Below are 26,979 nucleotides of genomic sequence, written 5' to 3'. Positions count from 1 at the left end.
TCGTTTCGTTCAGTATGCGTTCTCGCACTCTGTAACTCTTTCTCGCGTCTAACATATCGCTCGCCTTCGCCTAACACGCCTTCAGCGCGAGACTGCACGTGCATAGACCCCAATTTGCCCTTCTGTCCAGCAACGGGAAAGATGCCTATGAGATCCCAGACGCCTCCCTCGCGACTTACATGCCAACGAGTGCTCCTTTTCGCACAATCACCAATGCCAAGGTCGAGTCGAACGACGAAGACGACTACGACGAAGATATCCACCAACCCGTGCACGTACGCGTTTATTATGCACGCGAGTCTCCTCTCTGCATCGCGAGGACGTCCAAGAGAATATACTCGGGCTTTATGGCCGATGGCCGTGTGTCCCATCCCTCGGACACGCACGATCCATCGCGAGACACCGGCTACTTTTCTCCCGGGGACGTCCTTGTCGACTTCAGCCCAGGGACAAAGGACGATATTCTAACCCGGACGATATTCTGCATCGCGGCGCACGAAACGTGACAGGCTAAAGCCGAGGAGCTTTACGATCCATATTGCCGGATCTATCCCCGGCTCTCTCTCTCTCTCTCTCTCGCGTCTCGCGGGTTGATCGAAAGCTCAAAAAAGGAGAACGCAGATATGAGATGTTATCTCCGAGCGCGCGCGATTCGTGACGATATTCTTAATAAGATCGCGGAAAGTTTCGCCCGCCACCGCTTGACCGTCTCTGAAGAAAGTTTTTTAGTTATCTCTATATTCGACTACTCTCTCTCTCTACTATCTACTTATTCACCAAGTTTCTAAATTCAGAGTATCTATTCATTTCATCATCGTATATTTGTCTAAAAAAGATGAAATAATTTGATTTTTAAATGAAGAAAGTTGACAGTGTCATCAAAAAGCATTTTCGTTAATTATTCATTCGGCTACTCTCTTAAAAATTTGTTTCTCTTTCTATTATCTACTTATCCTCATTTACCAAGTTTCTAAAATCAGAATTTGATCGAGTACCTAATAAGAAATGTGCATTTCATCATCGTATATCTGTCTAAGGAAATTGACATAATGTGATTTTTGAATGAAGAATTGACGCTGTCATCACAAATAGCACATTTTCGTTAATTATTCTCTTAAATTTTTTGTCTCTCTCTGCTACCTACTTATCCCCATTTACGAAGTTTCTAAAATCAGAGTCTGATCGAATACTTATAAGAGATATACATTTTATTATCGTATATTTGTATGCGCAGAAAATAAAATTATTTGACTCTTGAATGAAGAAAGTTGACGCTGTCATCAAAATATATTTTCATTAATTATCCATTAATTATAATTAATTGATAAATATGCTTTAAAATCTAGATATATTTCTAGGCATCATGAGTTTTTAATATGTATGGACAGTATATTTCATTTAGAGTATAATAATATTCACGCTACATCCATAGATATCACATCGAGTTTAAATTTGTCTGAAGGAAATTAAATAATTTAGTTTTCGAATGAAGAAAGTTGACACTCTGCCTCTCTCTCTCTCTCTCTCTCTCTCTCTTTCTGTCATCAAAAATAGCATTAATTTATAAATAATAATTAATCTAAATGCTTTAAATTAATTTAGAAATATTTCTATTAGGCAATCATAAGTTTTTTAATATGTATGGACAATGGACATATATATGGAGAATTCCATGTCAAGTAGACACTTTTATTATTGCAAAAAAGGGGCTTTTTTTCATTTTTAATAGTAAAATTTTATCCTTAGCATCCCTATACTAAAACCTAGGAATTACCATCAAGAATTGCCATTTTTAAACCGTAAAAGAGATAACATTCTGTAACTTTTAGGTTTTAGTATAGAGATGTTAAAAATAAAATTTAGCTGTTAAAAATGAAAAAAACGCTTTTTGCAATAAAGGTAACTCACTTGACATGAAATACTCCATATGTATACATATGTCATTTAGAATATAATATATTACACTACATCCAGATATCGCATCGATTTTAATGTTACCAGAAGAAAATTAAATAATTAGATTTTTGAATGAAGAAATTTTACGCTGTCATCAAAAATAGCATTAATTATTCATTAATTATAAATAATTAATCTGAATGCTTTAAATTCATCTAGATATATTTCTATAATCATGAGTTTTTTAATATATATATATGGACGCATATACATATATATAGAGAGAATTTTCTCTTAGAATTTATCCTGAAAATCATGATAATCATGGGACAATGGTATGGGAAGAATTTTAAAAATATGTTTGATTAATTTTACCATACTTTTTAGTAAATGTTACTATACTTTTAGTAAAATTAATCAAACATATTTTATATTTTATTGTGATAGATATAATTATTTTTTATTGTGTATAAATATTAATCAGAAATTCTCATAAAATTCTTTCCATACCATATTGTCCTACGATTACCAAGATTTTCAGAGTAAATTCTAAGAAAAAATTCTCTCTGTATATATATGTACATATATTTCATTTAGAATATAATATATAACACGCTACACCCATAGATATCGCATCGATTTTAAATATCATTTCCAGATTTAAATCCATATTCGTCGGGCCATATTCTTTGGTACTTTTCTGCATTGACGAATTCGATTATCATCGAACAATTGCGCGAGACGTACATACGTCAAAGTCACGCACGTGTCCAAAAGTCATATCGCGGATCACGACTAACGCAGGTCGAATTTTGAATTACCAGGGGGCTCGAAAGGCCGGTCACGAATTCGTCGCGCGAATCATGTAACCGAGTGTCCGTTCGCTCACTTGTAATTAGTTTTACAGGGGGAATCCGATGCGGCAACGCGCGAACGTGCTAGTCGCGACAAGCGAAATTCGTTGCAATCGGGGGGGGCAGCAGGGCAGGAAGAATCGGGCAAGAATGCGTCTCGTAAATTTCGTCGCAATACAAATTCGTCCGACGTGCGAAAAAACGAAATACAAAAGAGAGAGAAAGCTGCACAAAAAAAATGCGTAGACAGAGGGTAATCCGATATGGCGGCGTCACGGAATACCTGTATCTCGTAAGCTTTAACGACACACAATGGCGGTCTGTTTTATTTTTTTTTTTTTTTATTTTTTTACATACAAAATCCACCCTCGTTAAACGTGAAGCGAATTAACCGCATCCCGGGAAGACTAATTTCGATTCGGAAGAAGCGCCATCCCCTGCCATCACGTTGATGAGCTAACAATTGAAAATTCCTGAAGCAACGCGGTCTGTCCATCGATCGCGATAAAATCCCTTTTGGAGTTGGCATCAACACAATACCGGGATACCCTTTTTATACAGCATTAAAAACGCTTCGGAAAATTCAATTTCAAACCTTTAGAAAAATCTAGCTAAAAGTCGTATTCATCAAAATTAAAAAATTAGTATTTTTTTGTAGTAATTTTTTTAATAATTAAAAGAGAAGGAGAGCGAAAGAAAATCATCATTGTATGAATGCTTTCATCCAGAAAAATTTTCCAATCCCCGAAATTTTAGAAAATTTAGTAATTTATTTAGTAACTTAAAAAATAGAAATTAATATGTCAAAATATGGAACACTAATCTAATATAAATACAATTTCTGACATGTATATCGTTAATTAATAAATTCTGTATACAATAATAATAATATATAAGTTATATTTAATATAATAATTATATATAATATATATGATACACAGTTGAAAAATTTGTGTTAAATTTAACAAATATCACATGTCCCAAACGGTCCACAGAAATTTTTGTGTTAATTTAACATAATACGGATATGTTAAATGATGACACGAATATTGTGTTAATATTTTAACATAAAATAAATGCAAACTTCAAGTAAACTTAAAATAAATTTTGTGTTAATAAATTAACATAGTTTTAATGTAAAAATTAATTAAAAAAATTGTTAATTTTACATTTTATCATCCCCACTTATATTATAAAGTAAAATTAAAATTTTTTCTGTAAATTTTAACAGATAAATCTTGTCACTAATAATATCGAACATATTTATTGTGTAAAATTAAAAGTAAATACACATTGTGTTATTTTTACACTTTTTTTCCAGTTATTTTAATAATTTAACATTTGAGTTCAATTAACACAACAGCAATATGTTAATTTAACACATGAATGTGTTAAATATTTAACACAAAAATTTTAACGGGGACCGTTTCTAACAAGAAAACACAAATTTTCAAACTGTGTATATATATATATATATATATATATAATAGTTATATTAAAAAACATATATATAATATAATATATTGTATAAATAATCCAAAATCATGTATATCATTAATTAATCAATTCTGTATACAATAATAATAATATATAAGTTATATTTAATATAATAATTATATATAATATATATGATATATATATATATAATAATAGTTATATTAAAAAACATATATATAATATAATATATTGTATAAATAATCCAAAATCATGTATATCGTTAATTAATCAATTCTGTATACAATAATAATAATATATAAGTTATACAGAGAGAATTTTCTCTTAAAATTTACGCTGAAATGATAATCGTGGGACAATATGGTATGGAAAGAATTTTAAAAATATGTTTGGTTAATTTTACCATACTTTTAGTAAAATTAATCAAACATATTTTATATTTTATTGCGATAGATATTATTACTTTTTATTGAGATAAATATTAATCAGAGAAATTCTCATAAAATTCTTTCCGTGCCATATTGTCCCACGATTACCATGATTTTCAGGGTAAATTCTAAGAGAAAATTCTCTCTGTGTATATATTATATAATAATTATATATAATATATATGATATATATAATAATTATATACAAAAAATATATATATAATATATTATATAAATAATCCAAAATCCCCCAAAATACAGTGATCAAACTTTATGAACGCGTCAACAAGACATGTCAGTATCAATCAGTATTAATCAATATTAATCATCCGTGACTTGATTTAAAAAACAAATACGACTCTGTTCAAAATTCCCGATAAAAAAGAAGAAAAAAGAGAAGTAAATCCCGCAAAACATCCATCGAGAGAACGTATCGTAGTAGAATATTCAAACTCGTAGCTGAAACGCGACAACCGACGATATCCCCCTGGATAATCCCCTGGAATCAATTTCCAGAGAAGACCGCAACCGATTATGGCGAGGGAGCGGATCGAGGACACGACCAAGTATCCCGGACGGGGGTTTTCATAGCGTGTGACAGGTAAAACTCGGTAAAATCGCGTCGCGCGGATCCCGATCGCAGAGCGGGAGCGTTTTAGCGTAGATTATAAATGAGGCGACTCGACGCCGACGCTTTCTCGACGACGGCGATAAGCTTTGAGCTGCCAGGACGCATCCAAGGCGTCGTCGTCTAATCGATAATTACGGGTGATCGTCTGATCGCTCGGGTAATCGATCGAGAGAGGGATGACAGGGGATGAGCGTCGTGATACCCGGCCACTCGCACCATCCTCGTCCTCGTCGCCTTCTTCTTACAAAGATGACGATGGCACGTCGTCTTAAGAAAACTATCGGCTTTTAGTTACGAGAAGCGACACGGAAATTAGGATAGAAAGGCTTGTCTCTCTAACGCCATTAGATTATTGCTTCCAGGTGCTCTTAACATCCACAGTTTTATATTTACAGTTTTATAGTATAATATTAAAGATTAAAAATTATTATAAAATATTTTGAAAAGTAAAATTCTCTACTCTGATATGTACAAGGTGTTTCAGGAGGAATGATCAGCATTTTAGGACATGATTGTACACATTATTTTAAGCAAAAAAGTTTGTATAAACATGTGCCCTATTCTGGACAATTATTAAGATGTGTTCAATCTTAAGAACGAATACATTTGTTAATTTAGTAGAATCAAATGCTATGAAACAATTACATTAAATTTTCGTCGTTACAATGATTACGAATGTAAATATTAGGTCACGTTTGATTAGTCCTGTGTTAGTTTGAAATTTTTGGTTTCTGCTATAATTAAAACGCCTTATATTCACTATGTCAAAATTATTATTAATTAATGGAAATTATTGTTTATTAATTAATCAAATTTATTGTAAGCTTAAAATTTAATGTAATTGTTTCATATAATTTGGTTATATTAAGTTAATAAATATATTGGTTCCTAGGATTAAACACGCTGTATCTTTATAACCGTCCAGAATAGGATAATGTTTATATAAACTTTTTTGCTTAAAATGATGTGTACAATCATGTCCTAGAATGCAGACCATTCCTCCTCAAATACCCTGTATATAAGATTCGATATTAAAAATCAAATGTCAAAGATTTCTAAGAATGTGCAGAAACAAAATAAAGCGAAATCAGGACATCAGGAGTCAACTGCAGAATGACTTATAATAATAATAATAATAATAATAATAATAATAATAATAATAATAAAGGATCAAACTTGATGTGCCGATAAAAACAGTGACAATGGTCAAGAAAGCAGAATTTGTTTCACGCTTTTCTAGAGTTTTTTCAATGCTTTGTTTGTTTCGAAAGGCGTGAACTATATTCGCTTCATTTCAAGTGCAAAGAGCGTAGAAAGTACAGGCAACACACATGACTTTGAGTACATAACGAGTACCGAATAAAGAAAACATATTCGTGTGCAACATCCGACTAATTCATTATTACACTAGTCACGGATTTTTACATGTATTCGAGACAGGAATTATTTCCAATCACGTGTGCGTACGATGTAGCTTTAGTATACATAGTGTCCACAAATGACGTGCTTCTTTGACTAACCCAACTTCTATTTTTCTTTGACGGGAGAAGAATTTTTTTGTATATTCTCTATTTTTCTTTGACGGAAAAAAAGTTTTTTAAATGCTTTTTTTACTTCTATTTTTATTTTATACTTCTATATCTATGTATGTATATATATACATATATATATATATATAGCATTTTAAAAAATTATTTTTCCGTCAAAGAAAAATAGAATATATATATGAAAAAACTCTTTCCATCAAAGTAAAAAATAAAAATAGAGGTAAAATAAATATATAGTAATCTTCGTTAATCTTGTCTTAAATTATAATTCAATTTAACCAACTACGCTTTAAATAATTAAAGATTGATTCTCAATAATCTTGAAAACTTAATTCCTAAAAAATTTTTAAAAATTATGAGCGCTGGATTTTTTATAAAGGAAAATGCACAAATAAGGCAAAAATTTTGACTCATTCATAAATTACGCTTGACCGCATTTGGGACGAATAAGACTCTTATATTTTAATGGCCACGAGCTTAAATTCCGAAAAAAAAACCTTCGAAAAAAATATTTGCCACCCCGGTTACTCGCAGAAAGCTATTTCCGTTTCGGATATTTTTGTAAAAAAAATTAATAAATAAATAAATAAATATGCAAAGGGAGAATCTCAGTGCGGGAAAACACGGGCGTGAATTTATGGCCACCGCGTGTACATCGTAACGCGCCGTCGAGCGCGATAATACCGATATTCAGTACGATGGATTTCGATTTATGCCGCCGGTGCTCGTTGAGGACGTGTTTCCCTTTGCCTAGTCACATCGTCGCACACCCCGTTGGAAAATTGCGATCGGTAATTCTAGTCGCGTTGTCGGCGCGCGCTAGTAACGGAGTTACCGGATCCAACGGTGTTTCCGGGGGGAAGGGAAAAGGAGAAAGGGGGGATTGATGCCGGACACGAAATCTATTCACAACAATCGACCGTTGCTTCTAACAGAGCGGCTCGTATTAAAGTAAACAATAGCCGAAACCCTCTACTTCTGTCTGTCTCTCGCAATAAAACTTCGCGCCAGACGAGACGTGTGAAAGAGATATTTCGATTTTAGTATCTCTGGCTGTAGATATTTGCTGCGAGAGGTATCTTGTAAGAAAAAATTAATAATGAAAAAAGGAGAAAAGAAAAAGAGGGATACAAAATAAATACTTATGCCTAAATATATTTACATCGCTTTTCATTAAGGGCTTATTTGAAAAATTCTCTTATATAGCTTGATAAGTGCAAACTCGAAGTATATAATTAGGACAAAGTCCTAATTGAACCTAATTGAACCTAACAAGTGAGCTAGAGTGAAGCGAAAGTGCAGGAAGCCGCGGTTAAACTTCCTCTGGCGATTCGTGTTCTTTATACGGATTTCAACGTTAATCAAGCTTTGTTAATAAATCTGATACAAATAAGATAAAAATTGGATAGAAAGATAAAAATTATCTGATAAAAAGGTAAAAATTTCTTCTCGTCTAAGAGCTTTTATTATTTTTATTAATTTTATTAATAAATCTGATATCAGGTAAGGTAAAATAAAAATTTGATAAAATTAGATAATATTTTTATCTCACCTTATCTGTATCGGATTTATTAACAAATATATAAAATTATTAAGTAAGGAATGAAACATAAAATTTAATTCAATTTCACGTTTTATTTCATTCATATAACCAAGTTTCACTAAAAGTTTATCCAGAATATTATTGGTCATATATGTATATAATAAATATTATAATAAAAGTTATTTAATTATAAATAATATTCGTAATTTTCGCATATATTTTGTGCTGATCAATAAATAAAAACTTATAAAAGCTCTCAGAGATAAAAAATAAAAATATTATCAAATTTTTATCTTTAGTGCGAGAGCTTTCATTATTTTTTATTTATTATGATTTACAATAAAATAAAAATTTGTTATATTATAATAATGTTTATTATATATGGCTAATAATATTCTGAATAAAAATTTTGAGTGAAAACTTGATTTAATGAATTAAATAAAACGTGAAATCGAAACTATACGTTTCGTTCCTAATTTAATAATTTTTCCATATATGTAATACAAGTAAATTTTCAATTACCCTACTTTTAACGGCAGTATTTTATATACCGTAACTTTCGTGAAACTCGCGTAATCATAATCACAGTGTCGATGTGAAACAGAAATTTGTTTAATAATATTCTACGAAACAATTATTCCGCACCGCGCGCGAATAAATGCATAAAGCCGCGTTGTTTCACGAGAATTCCAAGCCAAGAGTTTGAGAAACGCGATTGAAATTATGGCGACAGGCTCTTAGTTTCTCTATATACGTATAGCACTCTCTACGGATCTTTCCGGTCTTTCTAACGCGCGGATTCAGATGGCGACGACTACGGAATAGAAAGTAGACGCAATCTCTCCTCTCTCGGAGCAGTCGGTTATTCTTGGAATACTCCGCAAATTTATAGTACAGTGGTGAGAGGAAACTTCTCTTTCTCTCTCTGAGAAGTTCCTCATCCCGAAACTTATTAATTAATAATCCCACCTTAAGGACGATAGGGATCCCCCCCGAACTGCGTTTAACGCAGGGTTTGAAAAAACCCGGGTTTTTTTTAAAAAGCCCAGCCCAGTGGGTTCTTTTTTTTAAACCGGGTTTTTTGGGGTTTATTGGGTTTTTTTGGGTTTTATTGAGTTTTTTGGGATTTTGTTGGGTTTTTAAATTTTTTTAATTTAATTTTTTATAATTCGCTAATGATTAAGAAAATTGGCTATTTAATTGGCACAATTCCTTATTATGAATTAATTTTTATTTAATTTTTTTTATTTATTAATGTAATAGACCTTCTATTACATTAATAAATAAGAAAAATTAAATAAAAATTAATTAATATTAAATACTTCATTTATAATATTATTAAATTTTTAGCATTTTTGGATGGGTTTTATAAATGGGTTTTTAAATAAGTTTTTTAAAGTGGGTTTAACTCAATAAAACCCACCGGGTTTTACTGGGTTGGGCCCACTTAGTCAAACCCTGGTTTAACGCGACACTCGCTAGGTGTACTCTGTGATATTTAATGAAAAGGTGCGGGTACGATAATGGGATGAAAGAGAAAATTCAATCGGATTATAAAAACAGGAGTAGTAAAAGCGTCGGTAAACATTAAAATTTTTACGAACATAATATATTAAATATGTAGAGATATACACGTATATAAATAAATAAATAAAAGTAAAATACATTTAATTTTTTCAAAATTGGGTTAAAAGCGCACTTTTAGTTCTCTATAGTCTATTGTAAATTCTTTCTTTCAGATAAATGTTTACAATGGAACTAACATTCAACATTCACTTTTGATTCCATTTCGAAAAGAGAAAAATCCAAGTATAATAACTTATTTAAATCTGTATACATGAAAAATCTCTCGATTCCAAATAAAGAGGTAAAACTAAAATATTAATTTTCCCGAAATTGGGTTAAAAGCGCACGTTTAGTTCTCTCTATAGTCTATTGTAAATTCTTTCTTTCAGATAAATGTTTACAATGGAACTAACATTCAACATTCACTTTTGATTCCATTTCGAAACGAGAAAAATTCAAGTATAATAACTTATTCGAATCTATACATACACATGAAAAAAAATCTCTCTTTCCAAATAAAAGAGATAAAACTAAAATATTAATTTTTTTCAAAATTGTGTTAAAAGCGCACTTTTTAGTTCTATATATTCCATTGTGAATTTTTTTTTATCGGATAAAAGTTTACAACAGATCTAACATTCAACACTTTTGATGCAGTTTTAAAAACGAGAAAAATCCAAGTAACTTATTCAAATCTGCATACACGAAAAATCTCTCTATTCCAACAAAAATATTTTTTTAAAAAAATCTGCGATTTTTGTAGCTTTTCTATCTCACAAAAAAAAACGTAATACAATAATAAACAATATAACAATATAAGAGTACCGATTAAACGTAAATAGGCACGAGATAGGCACCGTTCCGACCATTTTTTCCAATCGATTCAATCGCGGGCGATTACTTTTATTGCAGCAAGAATGGCGGCGAGTCGAGTTGAATCGATCGAGGGCCAAATGAATACTTCATAAAGGTCCTCCAATCGTATTCCATCGCTCGCCGCACTATTAACGGTTACGGGCTCCTCTCTTCACGATCGACTCTGCGAAAGTAACGTCATTAAGACGAAACTTGAGGGGGTCTCGAATTTAGCGAGAGACCGATCGGCCCGCAATCGAGAAAAACCCCCTCATTAAACTTTCTCCCCTCGGAATAAAAGATCGGGGGGAAGAGGAGGAAGACGAGTCGTGAAAGATCGGAAAGATTTAGGGGAGGAGGGAGTCAGCTAGTCGAAGAAACGGTAATGAGAGAAAGAGAGATAGAGACAGCGAAATTCCAACTATCTTTTATTCCTCTCGTAGGACAACTAACACAGTCGCGATTTTTGCGGATCTCATCGATAACCCATCGATAACCACGCTTCTATAAATTTCCCGGCGCTAATTATTAATGCAAATTATTATACCGGTTATTGAGATCAAACTATCGCCACCATAACAATAATAATTATGCAAATTTAATCATAATAGTCCAAACGGTCCAGACTACATTCATACGTAATTTATTTATGTAACATGGTATAAAATAACTTATTTAATAATAGATAAATGAATGTATAACCACTTTATTACGTTGATCTAATGCAATGGTCAATTTATTATTAATCCATTCGCGGTATTATTCGCATACTAATATATGTATATTTGCATGTATTCAAATTTAAATGAATTTTATAAACTCTGACCGGTTTCAATTATCAAATATATTTGCGCATTGTTTTTTAAACACATATGTATTTAGAAATAAAAGAAGGAAATTATATTACATGAAATTTAAAAGTGCTAAAAATAGTAGGTATACAGTTATCGAAATTTGCAGAAATAGAAGTTGAAGAATTAGAATAAATTAAATAAATTCTTCCGGAAACAGAAAAAGAGATTTTTTTGTTAAACAAGCATGTTCACTAATTTCGACAAAAAATTCTCTCGTATAATTAATTGCAAACACTTTATATAAATATATCTCTCTTGAGTTATAAATCTTATTCTACAGAGTACGATTAAATATCTCATTAAGCACAGACTATTTTCAATTATTAAATATTACGTTGTTTTTTAAATACATATATATATTTAAAAACAAAAATAGGATTGCAATTATGAGATTTAAAAGTGTTAAAAAGTGACATACAAGTTATCAAAATTTGCAAAAATAAAAGTTGAAAAATTCGAATTGAAAATTCTCTCAAAAATAGAGAAAGAAAATTTTTGTTAAATAAACACGTTCACTAATTTCGACGCAAAATTATCTCGCAAAGTATAATTAATGCGAACACTTTATATAAATATATCTCTCTTGAGTTATAAATCTTATTCTACAGAGTACGATTAAATATCTCATGAAGCACAGACTATTTTCAATTATTAAATCTTACGTTGTTTTTTAAATACATATATATATTTAAAAATAAAAATAGGATTGCAATTATGAAATTTAAAAGTGTTTAAAAAGTGACATACAAGTTATCCAAATTTGCAAAAATAAAAGTTCAAAAATAGAGAAAGAAATTTTTTGTTAAATAAACATGTTCACGTTAAAATGCGAACACTTATCTCTTGAATTATAAATCTTATTTCATATAGAGCACGATTAAATATATATCTCGTCGAGCGAAAACGCGTTTATTAACTCGAAATTTCTCGGAAAATTTCTTGCACCCTAATTTTAAGCGCCTCGACTACCGAGACACCTTCAACTCGACTTCGTCGAACCGTAGAAGCTCAGGACAAAACGTGAGAAGGATCGGGGTCGGCTAGTTCACAGAGATAAGGAGAGTCTCGTTTATAATAAGCGCTGCCTACACTGCCCACACACACTCTCTCTCTCTTTCTCTGTCTTCCCACTTTAATGTGTTACACCGCACGCGCGAGTGAATGTCTTATCGTTTGATTCGCCTCGTTTGTTGCCGGGACCTGGCTGCCTCTAGAGAAAGGCAGGAAATCGCGTGCGGTTATACCTGCGCACACATAACGTGATTCACGAGTGATAGACGGACTGAGGAAAGAGAGACAGAGGGAAACGAGAGAGAGGGATTTGTCGATCGGAACGGATTCGGGGTTACGGGGGTTATGGGGGTCGTCGAATAAAGTTATAACTCGTACGCGCAAACCGGAACAATGGTATCCCCGAGGTGAGCGCATCCTCGACATCATCACGCAACATCACAGACTCGTATGCAACATGAATACGTACGATCGGCGGAATATACAGGGTGTGACTGAAAAAAATATATGAAGGGCACTCTCTGGCCAATTTGGAGACGACTTTTCCTCAGTGAAAATATCGAGGCAGCAATAATTTTCAAGTTATAAATGAAAAAGAAGGGCTTCTCGCGAACTAAACTTTGTGGGGAGTTTTGAAATATTAACGAAACTACATTCTTCGGTTAATTTCTGCCAGAGTTTACATTGATAGAATTTTAATTTAAGGCTTATAAAGATACACGATGGCAAAGATTGGGAACATACAAAAAATGATGACTTTCCTCGATTTTTCGCTGAAGAAAATCGTCTCCAAATTGGCCAGAGAATTTGATGGTGTGCTCCATATATATTTTTTTCAGTTACACCCTGTATACGCGCATTGCTAGAACAATATTCTCGCACCCTTCGCGCACATGCTTTAGGAATTTATTTCTTTATTTGAGAAATTGAAATAGATCCAACGGATACGGCGAAGCCATGAATATCGCGAAGAACTTCTTGAAATATCAATTTTCTTCTTTTTTTTAATACGGACAAAGATATTTTTATCGCTACGTTGTATTATGTTATATTCATATATTTGGTAGTTTCTCATATTATGAAATGATTCTACTCTCTGTGCAATATTGAAAACGCACTGGAATAATATTCTCGCGCAACATGCTTTAGGAATTTATATCTTTATTTGAAAAATTGAAATATAGATACGGCAGAGTCATAAATATTGCAAAAAAACTTCTCGAAATATCAATTCTTTTTTTTTTAATACGGATAAAGACATTTTTTGGTGATCACGTTGTATTATATATTCATATTTGATAGTTTTATATTATAAAATGATTCTAGTCTCTATGCAATATTGAAAACACACTAGAATAATACTATTACATAATAGATGTTATGAAGGCAGACTATATGTCTCCATAAAATATTTTTTCAAACAGTCATGAATAATTCAACAAAGTTTCGGATGTGGGTTTTACAAGAGTATCGCCGAATAGAATTTATAGATTGCGTTATATAACATCGTTATAGGGAACCTCCCGATCTAATATAATGCTAATATATAGTTTGCGCACTAAATTAATTTTAATACCTATAATCTCGAGAAACGTTGAAAAAGAAATCGGGCCTCGTGTGCTGACACGTTTCCTGTCTGAACGTGAGAATCGTAAATTTATTCGCGAACCCCTCATTAAAATTCGAATCGATATCGAAATGTATACGCACATTAGTGCCCGCAAAAAAAAAGCATGGAGTATATAGGTCATATCGCAGAGAAATATCCTTCGCGGAAACGAATTGCCGAGGATTATAGAAAATCGAAGGTCGACTGAATTGTTGATAAACTGTTATTTGCAAACGTAAACAGATTAAAACCGACGAGGCCGAACGTATGATTTCTAGTACTAGACTGGTATTTTCAATATGTCGGAATATAAAAGAGTTTTTCCGCTATATTTCCAATATCAGTAAAATTTTATCCGCGTGTTTTCTCATTCATTCTCCATTTTAACGCATTAGAGAGAGGGGGAAAAATCGAACATAGCAGACAGCCGCGGCTTTTCGTCAAAAAGGGACTCGAAGGCGCTAGACAGCCCCCCCGTAAAGAAGAACGTTCTTTCTATCGTCTAATAATTTCTCTCTCCCCCCTCTTCCTCCCTTTTTTGGCACGAAGGCCGCGATATCCATTTAAAGCTTTGGCAAGCTCAAGACGCGAGACTAGGCGGCCGCAAATTCCGTTTCTTTCGTATTTTTCCCTTCGAAACGACGAACGGACGGACGGACTGTGCCCTACTTTCGTTATTGCCGGAGCTATTTCGATTGAGTATAGATCGGGGGATGCGCGCACACATATACCCTATGCGAGTCTCTCCCCCCGATAAACTTGTTTGACGACGGGAAGGTATATCGCCGAGAGAAAGAGAGAGAGAGATGCGATTCCGCATCGGTGCAATTTTGAGGGCGCGTTTTCCTCCTCTCCCCCCCTGACGAAATATCCGGCACGGACTCGAAACGATATCCGCGGCGGCGCGCAAATTCACTTTCAAGAACTCCTCGAAATATCCCGAAAGAGCAATCGCGAACATCGGTTCGAGCTCGGGCGCGAGAGGGCTTTTTGCGGATCAACCTTTTGCTGGAGAAAGAAATAATGTTTGATAGTAAAATAATCGCCAGGAAGAAAAAACTACCGATCTCTCCTGTCAAAAATTCACCCGTCTTACGCTCAACTGTCAGATCAACTGACAGATCAGCTGTCGGATCAGCTGTTCAACGACGACGTTCAGGCAGAGAAACTAGCTGTTTTGTCTGCAATCTGCATCTCTGCGTTCAGGAGCCTCGCCGGAGAAGAGAACCAGGTGTTCTCCGGATGACCAGAAAACAACACGATCGTGACGAAGCGAGATAGGGGGGGAGGGGGGCAAAAAGGGTCCGAATGCTCCTTAACCATGGACGTCGGCGGCTTTGAGCGCGCGGCGATAACTCGCGACGGGAAACGAGCCGGTGGTTATCCATTCCGGCTCGCGGAACGATTTAACGGCGGGTTTGCTCGGGCCCCGGGTTAATGATAGCCCGAGCGAGGAAAGTACCTCTCGCGCGATGGCGGCGTCGGCGGTGGGGCCCCGGGACCCCGGTTGGATGGCAGGACGCGGGTCAGGTGCTGCTCTCGGTAGAAAGTGAACCAGCCGAGTGTGCTTGGGACTCGCGAGAACGAGAACGTGAATGTAACCAGTCGGTCCGGCTCGTAAAAGGAACGGAAGAGGTAAAGGGGAAAGGGGGGACACACAGGAAGGCGCCCCCTCCCCCCTCGAGGACTGATGGTGTCCCACTATCGGAGAAGACACGTCCCGATGTTACTGCTGACATAAAAAGACTTGCCCGGGAACGAGACGGTATACAGATTCGCTCTTCTCGTTTGTGTAGAGGAATTAAAAAATAAAAGAGAAATCTTTCTGTCTCTTTCTCAACAGTCGGACGCGAATTCGGGTTACTCGGCCCGAAGCGAGTCGATGCAAACATCGGTTATGAAAATGACGAGGCTATTTCGAAAATATACAAAATGCCGTGTATATGTATGTATATATTTGGGTTAAGTCGATGTTAAGTAATTCTTGATTATGATAGAGGGAATTCGTGTTTCTTCAACAACGTGATACTTGGATAAAATAATCTAATCTATGTAAATTAATCTTAATTTACATATGTTCTTAGTTAATTGAATTATCTATCATAGAGAATCAGTTAAATTCTATGAAGAGAATAGAAGTGATATTAATAATAATATCTACATTGAAAGCTGATGCGAGAAAGAAATAATTAGATAATATTGATTATTCGAAAAAAAAAAATATTTTTAAATATTTATAGAATATATCTATAGAAATTATATTATTAATTAACATCATTTTTTTCTCTAATAAATGAAACTATTTTAATATCGTTAAATTACAAAAGATGACGTCATATGCAAAATATGGTCTTCGAGTTAAAAATTTTCTTCTTAAATGATACGTTAGCAGAAGGATGCATCTTTGCATGCATCTTGTAACTTCGAGGATAACTCGACTGGCAACTACTACCTCGATCATAATCAAGTTATTGACGAGGATGATTCTTAGACAGCATAAGTTGTTAAACTGGAAAAGCAAGCCACTTTCTCAACATAAAGTATATTAAATTAGATTTGAGTTACTTTAATAGTTACTCTGTATGTTACTTGAGTTACTGTCATATATTCTACCTTATTTATTTTATATATATTTTTTTTATTGAATTTTGAAATATTTTTTTATATAAATGTGAATTTTATATAAATATTATTGAAATATTTTTTTATATAAGCAAATCCCTCTTTAATAAAATAAGGATAAAAATAAAAAAACAATATAAAAAAATTTTTCAAAATTCAAATATATATATATATAATAAATAAAATAAATTAAAAAAACATTTTTTGAGAGAATTAAAATGATTCTCTTTGAAATATACAAAAATCAGAATAATGACAAATGTAGGAATTTCTTACTTAAAAATTTCAAATTAATAAGAAAATAACAGAGGAAATTGGTTAAATCAATAAATTCGGGTAAATAATTCTATGGTGACGCTATCAAATTTTCATCATCCGTCCCCGATAAGGGAGGATCGAGTATCTCGAAAAGTAATCTAATCTCTTACATAATTAGTACGTCGCGGAGTGCGGAGCAGTGGATGCAATTTTTGCTGGGAGCGAACCTTTCAACTTAACGAACGAAGTAATTTTCGCTCGTACTTCCGAACGCCCGCAAGAAGTGCTCCCTGGCTCTAAAAAAAGGGTGCAACTTTCGCGCGCAAGTATATATATCGGAGGGAAAAACGAGAGTTTCCTCGCAGAAAGAGGAAACACACTCCGCGCTTTCCCACGCTTTCCGAATCATCGGCTATAAGTGCCGGCCGATTCGAAAATAGCACCTCTTTTCCTCCCTGGCACCGTAAAAATAAAACTTAATCGATGCACGTAGACGTTTTATGCAAGGCCGCGAGTTTACGTAACCCGATGAAAATGACAGATATCAATTATTACTCAATGCGATATTACGCGGCTAAACTTGGCTGGACCTAGCTCGTGTCATTCTACAGCTGAAGTGTAATTGAAGGACGAAATAAGGAGTCGGAATAGCATTGATCATTAATATGTGAATACCTGAGAATTGATGGAAAGGAATAATTTACGAAAGACCTTTAATGCGACAAATTAATTTTAATTAAAATTAAATATTTAATTTGAATCTGATAAAATTATTTAATATATATCAAGTATTCTTCCTCTTTTGTGTCCTATAAATGTATTTTATATTAACATATATATTACAATTGTTAATATAATAATAAATAGTTGTCTATATATTTTTAATAATAATAACTTTGTTATTTCTTAAAATGTGAAGGGGCATTTAAAAAATAAATAAAGAATATTAAATTAAATTTGAGGTATGTAAAGTCGATTTGAAATTTCTGCAAATTTACACGTGACTCACAGTCAGAAAAAAAAAACGCGTACGTCGATTACATTTCATTTTCATATGACTCTGAAATATGTATTAATCGACAATCTAGAGACACAATGCACGTATAGTGACAGTATTACTTTCAATTACTTTCACATCAAGCGTTTCCCTTTTCATAGCGAAAACAATGCCGAACTTGTTTTATGGACATGTCGCATTATACATATACATACTCTCTATCACTTCTATTAAAAATGACACGTAACAATGAATAGAATAAAATGCTAGAAGGTTTAAAATTTTAAATCGATAAATATAAATCATTAATTCTTTTTTTATAGAAACTTCGACTCACTCGCTGTATCTCATTCGCATTTTTTTTCCTACATAAATATAAGAAAAGAAAAAGAAATAATTGTGTAGCTTTACGCAGTAATCATAGTCACATTGCAGCAAACTTTTTTGTAGCGACAATCCTTAATAAGCTCTACATAAAGCGGCTATATCCAAAGACAACATGGATCTCTTTTAAACATGAGCTTCTCGTTCATTTAATTGTATGAAAGCCCTCATTTATCAACGTTACGAGAACTCGCCTTTATTTATCAACGTGACGTCAAAGTGAAGTCACGAGCCCTTTTCTTCTAAAGAAAATTTATCTTTTTAAAGAAACACGATACTTGTGAAGCACATCTCGGCGTACTGTAGTACGGAAGAAGCGGACGAACAGCGCGTTAATGAGGACACCCGAGTGACACGAATTGCTAGTGCGTGCAATTACAATTCATGACTCGTGTTTGCTTTCGGAATCGTAACTAGGATCGTTCCAGCGCATGCACGGAAACCTGAATTTAAACCTGTGTGCTTCCGAAATCGTGATGAATCCAAAAATAAATTCAATTGTAAATAATATTACGTAATATAAAGCCTTAATAAGTCGTTAAATATTTATAAAAAAATTAATATTTTAAGGGGATTATTAAAAATATCAGTTGCATATGTATATCTTCGAAAATAACATTATAGCTAATTAAATATTTTTAATATTAATTATATATTTATTATTTTATTAATTAAATTTTTTAAATCTTTAATTATGCAATGCTATTTTTAAAGATATATGTGCAACTGATATTTTCAATTATCCTCTTAAAATATTTATTTTTTATGAAGAATTAATGACTAATTTTTAATTATACATGATGTCCCATTTTTGAATTGAAGTTTCTTAAAAACCAAGGCCTCCATCGAAAAATGTTTCATACAAAAGTTGTAGGATTTTTAGGGGGACATCTTGTCGTAAACATATCTTATTCCATGTGAAGGCATTTTCGAGACTTCGAGGTCGTCATTACTTTTTTAAACGAAACTACAATAATTTTTTTATATAAATCGATTCCTCGTAATATTGGGCGTAAAAAATTGTTACGAGTTAAATAGTCAAAAAATGTATGGTTTACGAGATATTTTATGCTTCATCCTGACACATTTTGGCAAAAAATATGAAATATCTCGTAATATGATATAAAGATAGTATATACATATATAATATATAAAGAAAAAATAATATAAATAATATAAAGAAAGACATACTTATTTTTTTCTTTTTTTTAAGTATGCAGTTGCACATTGCAAACTTTTTTTTTTAATCACAAGATTGTATTTTTCTTAGACCAATTGATTTATCTCTTATTCTATGCAGAAAATTATTAAGATAAGATTATCAAAAAATGAGTATATTACGAGATATTTCATATTTTTTGTCAAAATGTGTCAGGACAGAGCATAAAATATCTTATAAACCATTCATTTTTTGACTATTCCATTCCAACAATTTTTTACACCAAATATTACGAGGAATCGATTTATGAAAGAAAATTATAGTGATTCTGTTTAAAAAAATAATGATAATCTCAAAATCACAAAAATGTCTCCACCTGGAATAAAACTATGCTTACAACAAGACGTTTCCCTCGAAATCCTACAATTTTTGTATTAAACATTTTTCGATGGAAGATTTTCAAGAAATTTCAATCCGAAAGTTAAAATGAGACTCCCTGTATAATAAATTTAAGAATTCTAATTATATATTTTTAATATAATTTTTGTAACTGGAACACAATGCCTAAATACAGAAAGAGAGAAAGAAGAGAAGATTCATATATAAGATAAGTTTTATGATACATAGAGAGAATTTTCTCTTAGAATTTACCCTGAAAATCATGGTAATCGTGGGACAATATGATATGGAAAGAATATTATGAGAATTTCTCTGATTAATATTTATCACAATAAAAAATAATATCTATCACAATAAAATATAAAATATGTTTGATTAATTTTACTAAAAGTAGAGTAAAATTTACTAAAAGTATGGTAAAATTAATCATATTTTTAAAATTCTTTCCATACCATATTGTCTCACGATTACCATGATTTTCAGGGTAAATTCTTAGAGAAAATTCTCTCTCTTCTCTACGTTTACTAATGACATTAAAATAATTATTAGATTTTCTTGTAATCGAGACAATAGCAGATAGTTAAAAAATCATTGACGAGCGATATGCCGGCAAAAAGATTTGTGCAATCGCGACAGGTGCCATCCTCGTCATGCCCTAGTTACGGGGCCCGTCTTCTTGCGTGCGTGAACACACATGCGTGTGCGCCGAATAACGCATGAATCATGCCGCGTAAGTGTATATACGCAAAGCGACGACGGTTCACTTTCTCTCCCCTCGGTTTCGTCCTCAATTACACGCCGGAGGAGTCCCGGAATGGGCCCTCCTCCCTTTCCCCCCTTTTCCTACCCCCTGTAATTACACGGATGAGATGGCTCAGTGGGCCACGCGCGCGACCGAGTGAATCGCGAATAACAATTTTATTTTTTTCGGCTCCGGAGACCCCTTTCACTTGGCCCGCTGACGCGGGACCTGGTTTCCTTCCCAAAAGGTAGCATACTCATTACACGGATGTTGTCAAACATCCAAATATAGTCGTAAATATATGTATACAACGAGATATACGTCGTGATATTGCGCATATAAAAAAATTAAGAAAATATATTAATAAAAATTGTTTAATATACTTTATGTATATATAATAATTTGTAAATATGTTAAAAATATATTAAATATATTCATTATTTATAATAATAATTTATATTAATAAATATAATATATTATATTAATTTTATATTATTATATAAATATATTATATTAAATTTTTTTATATTAATAAATATAATAATAATTTAAATCAACCTTAATTAAATTTATTAATAGCTTAAGTTCTCTCTCGATAGTATATTTTCATCTTCATTGAGATTCTTCGATACTTATAAAAAATTTCATTTATCAAAAATCCTAAACAAAGTCTCAGATATATGTATATTTTTTCTATTTGTGCTCTAAAATTGCAGTGTAAGAATCGAGAAAAATTATTATTTATTTTAGCTACACGTCATTCAATGTATTCTGTTGTACTATGATATCATTCATAGTCATGTGTCCCTATAAAATTAATGATTTTTTTTTCCAGAGAAATAAGAGACAGAAAAATCAGCAATACTTCCTAATAAATGATCAGAGAGGCTTTTTATGGAATACATTTTTTGTAATAGCTGTGTCAATTCTTTTAAAAAAAAAACAACTTAATATTATTAACAGAGAGACATAATTCTGCTTAATCTTTCTCGGATTGATAGGTGTGTTCAGGGGTAGATGAGTGGGTAGGCTGATCAGGCTTGGATTTACGCTCGATAGAAAACGAAGGCTCATGGAGAACAAATTGCAGTTGGAGAAAGAGAGAGAAAGAGGAGATTCCCGTCGTAGGGCGGGCTCCTATCTATTGTGTTGCGCGCATTTTTACCCGTTATCCGATCGCCTGAAAGGTCTCGGCTGTACCATTCCGTTTATCCATTGTTCTCCTCGGAACTTTTACTATTCGATACACCACAATACACCGCACTGCACGTCATTTCCCCTTCGCGGCTTCTCCGTCGCGGCATCAGCGGGATGTTTCCGCTCATCATCCTTTTCGCGTCCTCCTCTCTCTTCCTCATCTTCTCGAACGCGTCCTGTCTTCCCTTTCGGAGTTATCCTCTTATCTCAAATCACGCGGAAAGCATATCTATATTTTACCGGAGAGTACCGTCGAACTCGTCTTGTACACGTCACCTCGTCAGGTGTTTTTTTTTTTTTTTTAAGAACAAAAATATCCCGATGTTATTCCCTTCTCTATGAAATGAAAAAATGTATATTAGAGAAGCAAAAAGATATATATAAGTTAGAAAGAGCTCATCTTTTCGGAAAACCTTTGCAAAAATACAATATTACAAATCCATCGAGATAAATAATCAAATATTGAGATAAATACATATAACCCTGTTGAATACATCGCGACTCGTATATAAAATATATTTTGAATGTCTTCTTGTACATAATTCTTACTTATAAAATTTATTTTCTTGATTACCATAGCATAAATGGTATATATATTATAAATATATCAAAATATATTTTGAACAGAAAATCTATTTTATATTGCAAGCACAGAATTCTATTAGGTCTTAAGAGGCAGTCATAAAAGCACCAAACATTTAATGACTCTTTTTAATTTATCTTTTATAACACGTAAAATAAAATAATTTTTTTAAATATTTTATAAATAAATTTGTACAATTTCTGTAAATATTTATAGTATTTATATATAACTTTTAATTTGTGCAAGTGCATAAATTAAGGACGTTTAATATTAATGAATCTGCCTGTTAGCAAAGTCGAAAGGGTTAAAACTCGTTCGTGAAAACAGCGGTTTCTTTTCTTAATCCATGGCATCTAAATTTTTTTTTAACTTTTTTCTGAATAATATTATATGTTAGCATGTAAACAAAAGTAGCACATGCAATTTCTAAAAGTAAGAAGTAAAAATAGATCCTTTATTCAATTTTTAAACAATCCTCATTTGGGGATTATGATATACGTGTATGTTATGCAATTTTATTATAAACTCTCTCTAATTTTATTATAACAATCTCTTTCGTTAGAAAAAAATTAATAAATCGCGAAAGGAAATTAATTAATGAGGTATACATCCTTTAAATAAGGTTGCGTGCAAAATTGCATGTGAATTTGCGAATTGTTGTACAGACGACTATCGCGAAACATTGAATCGATAAATATGATAATGATTTATATAGACATATTTGGCAATCTATTCTATGGTATCGTGTGGGAGCCAAAAGTCCCGGAAACAAATTTATGCGCATTGTATCAGCGGGGATCTCTCGGCGCGGCATCGTCGTCACGACTTCTCAGGAGTAACGTGACTACAATTACGCCATAATTGGCCTAAGTATGCCCATTGTGTTCGTGTCACTTGAGTATCGCCTACAGGTGTCTCCTCCACTTTGTTGTGTATCGCGATTTATGTTCGTCGGATTGCAAAATATCGGATATCAGTTGCATCGAAGCAGTCTCTGCGTCTTTTCGTGCAATGTGTCTCTCCGTTCGTTCTCTATTTTGCAATGATTTAAAGTGAAAGAGCCTGCAGTTTCTCGTTAATTATTTTGGTTATCAGGAATTTTTCTCTGGATATCAGTAAGATAAAATTAATTCTCTAAAAAGAGTTATTAGAAATTATCTTAATTCAACTTAAGTTATTAATAAATTTAATTAAAAGTGTTTTATAAATTATGATTATATTATTATATATGTTTAATATATTTAACAATTGTTATTATACATAAAGTATATTAAACAATTTTTAATTAATATAATTCTCTTATTTTTTATCCTTTTATATGCGCAATATAACAATCACGAGATACATTTTGAAAAAAAGATTGCAAATTTATTTAAATAAACACCATTCAATATTGATTTGGGCGATATATACAATTACCCTTTGTTATGGTCTATTTAGACAATAATAATTTAACCATTTTGTTCAAAAATAAATTATATTATAAATAATCAACAAAATGGTTTTGGTTCTCTATGAAATGAGAGATTTTCCATGTGAATTTTTAATTATTCTGTCATGTTACTCTCTCATAAAACTTCTTTCATAATACTTGTAATTATTGATAAGACAATGTATAGATAATGTAATAATTCCCTGGCAGAAAATCAAAATCAAAATAATTGTTGAGAGATACATATTCTAATATCTCCAACATTCTCCCTTCTCAACAGTCTAAAGTCTTTTCACTTACCTGTTAAGTTGTCCAGCATGTACGTCAGCAGCTTGTTCGTCCCTGCAGGCTCCCCATTCCCGTACAACGTCAACACATCCTTGCTGAGTGGATTCCCTTGAAGTCCAAGCACTTGTAATTGAAACAACTTCCCTAGTTCGTACGGTAACACGCGAAGGTAGTTTTGGTTCAATAACAACTCCCTGAAACAATATAAGAAATTTTGCATAAAGAAAGATCTACAGAGTACATTCATTGATAATTTATTCAATTTAATTTTGTTTCTTTATCTTACCTGAGGTAGATAAGGTCCCCCAGTTCAGCAGGCAGACTACGCAGCTTATTACTGCTGAGATCTAAAATGCGCAAGCTGGCAAGACGACCAATCTCAGGTGGCACTCTCTGCAGACTATTGTCGTTGAGATACAAAGCTGTCAGATGAATCATTTGCCACAAGTTGGGGCTTAGGTTCCTTATACTGCCTGTTATCTCCAACTCCGACCAATGAGATTTCTTCCCCGATTGATAGTCCTCAGGGCACATGAGTGTATACATACGGCGTGGGTTGGAGTTCTCATACTTGTCCTTGTGATTGCGGGACATGTTATGATATTCTGGAAAAGAAGCAAGAGTCTTGTTAAAATAATAATACTTTGCGTTCATAAACTTTCGACAAATTTGACCATAAAATCAATCTACTGTCGCTTCATCCCTCGCATGTAAATGGGACAAAAATATAATTAATTATAATACATCTCTCGGATATAACTTGATTATTCGAAAAGAGATTAAAGAACTTTTGCATAAATCACTTTATTATATGCCTCATCGACTGGGACTAGAAGAGTTGACGAACAATATATATTTCTCGAGTCTAATTATTCAAATGTATGCTTGTGTTACTTCCAAGAAAATGAAAAAAAGGAAAAAGGCCACACATATGCCAGAGATACAGTACAACTGCTGATAGAAAATTAACACCATCGACAAGTCAATTACTGGAACAATCCTCAACTTTGTACTTGAGTGATCAACAGCCTCGCGTGTCGAGTGGAGAAAACGTCTCTAAAATTCAACAAGCGCGTAAAGAGTAACGCGAGCGAGCATTACATGGCAAATTCATTTATTCCCCACTGACGGTGCACCAGGTACCAGCCCATAACCTATGAGGCCGAGGGGGAGTTTTCGCGGTCCGGGTCGCTCGGACGCGGCGGCAATTCGCCGATCCCGAGGCGAAACGTGCGGAGGGGCCCGGCTGGCGAATTTCGCCGGACGGCGGCGAATTTTTTTCGCGTCAACCACTCGTCCTGCCGAGAGGGTTCGTTGGCTCGCGACGACGGGTCGACGCGCGGTTTTCGCGCCCGGGAGGCGACTCCGCGCGCCGAAAGTGACAGCTTCGGGCGGGAAACGTCATTACGTACCTTCATCTACCTCTTCAGCACAAACGGGACGCGCGAGGAGTTGTTACCGAGTGAAAATTTCCGCGTAAACAAAACTACCTTGACAAACACGGATCCTCCATTTATCAACTGCACCGATCGTGCGCCAAACGGAACCGCCTGATTGGCCGAAGCAGCCGACGTCGCCGAGGAACGATTCGAGCGCTGCCAACGTCGCGACGCGAAGAGAGGTTGGCAGCCCTGACTCTCTTCTCTTCGAGCGACTGAAATTTCCGGAGCGAAGGATTTTTTCATATCGCGAATATGAAGCGATAAATATGATTAATATGATCGATCTGGGCGCAGTGTTTGCTGTTATCTAAATAAAATTATATAGATGATCATCTAGATGAAATTTTGGCCTTATCTTATCTTTATGATCATTGAAAAATTCTTCTAGATCATTAAAAAATGTATTATCTATATCTGCATCTTAGATAAAAAAAAGTGTTATCTTTACTAAATTATCTAAAATAATATTCAGATAATTTGGTTTAGAGTTTCATAGCACATGAAAATATTTTAAGTAATAGAACTTGAGCAATAAACGACAAAAACTTATAAATAAAACTATAAATATATTTTTATATCTATAATTTTCATTTTTTTATTTTACATTACATTTTTATTTATTTACTTTTTTTAACTGTTTACATAAGCGATTTTAAAAATAATATTATCTGGAAGTTATCTAGATGAATCGTCTATATAATTTTATCTTTTATCTAGATATATTTAAAACAAAATCATCTTCATCTTATCTAAGATGAATTTACATATTTTTATCTCATCTTTATCTAGCTAATTTTAAAATCATCTAAGCACAACACTGTCTAGGCGATAATCTAATTAATTATCTAATTAATTTGTTTGTATACCTGGCGATCGACTTGCACCTTTCTTGCACTTCGAGAAGGAGAAAGGATAATATAACGTGAAATATATGCATGGATTTTGATCGATCCCGAATCTACGAAAGTAGGATATCACGGAAATCACGGTGATGGCGATTGCGAGAGGTGTTACTAGACCGAAGGAAACTTCTGTCGCGAGAAGAAATACACTTGCGATAATTATTCGCGCGCGAGATTCACTGTTAAACGGTAACGAGCGCGAGAAATACGGAGCGATACGAATCCGACTCCGCCGAGTACGTCGCGCCACGTTCGTTAGTAATCGCGAATCGAATTTCGATACTTCGATTCTCGAAGTATCGAATCGAATCGAAGCGCGCACAAC

The 26,979-nt window shown here is 33.3% G+C and overlaps 1 protein-coding gene across 11 annotated transcripts in view; it reads right to left on the bottom strand.

Annotated features, from left to right (window-relative positions):
- Positions 1-25,871, bottom strand: part of LOC145943462 (CCR4-NOT transcription complex subunit 6-like) — a 588,057-nt gene extending 562,186 nt beyond the window's left edge. For all 11 annotated transcript variants that reach the window (XM_083050977.1, XM_083050975.1, XM_083050979.1 and 8 more), the window contains exons 1-3: positions 25,723-25,871; positions 24,597-24,915; positions 24,323-24,504 (exon numbers count right to left, since the gene is read on the bottom strand). In XM_083050977.1, coding sequence (XP_082907103.1) covers positions 24,323-24,504; positions 24,597-24,904 — 490 coding nt within the window. In that variant the 5' untranslated portion in view covers positions 24,905-24,915; positions 25,723-25,871. The remainder of the gene's footprint in view (positions 1-24,322; positions 24,505-24,596; positions 24,916-25,722) is intronic.
- Positions 25,872-26,979: the final 1,108 nt, after the last annotated feature.

The sequence above is a fragment of the Prenolepis imparis genome, unplaced genomic scaffold, assembly GCF_030444845.1.
Source record: "Prenolepis imparis isolate NDT839.2.m4 unplaced genomic scaffold, iyPreImpa1.0 SCAF_12, whole genome shotgun sequence".
NCBI lineage: Eukaryota > Metazoa > Arthropoda > Insecta > Hymenoptera > Formicidae > Prenolepis > Prenolepis imparis.
The sequence above is the reverse complement of the archived record's forward strand: the minus strand, read 5'-3'. Positions and strand labels throughout refer to the sequence as shown.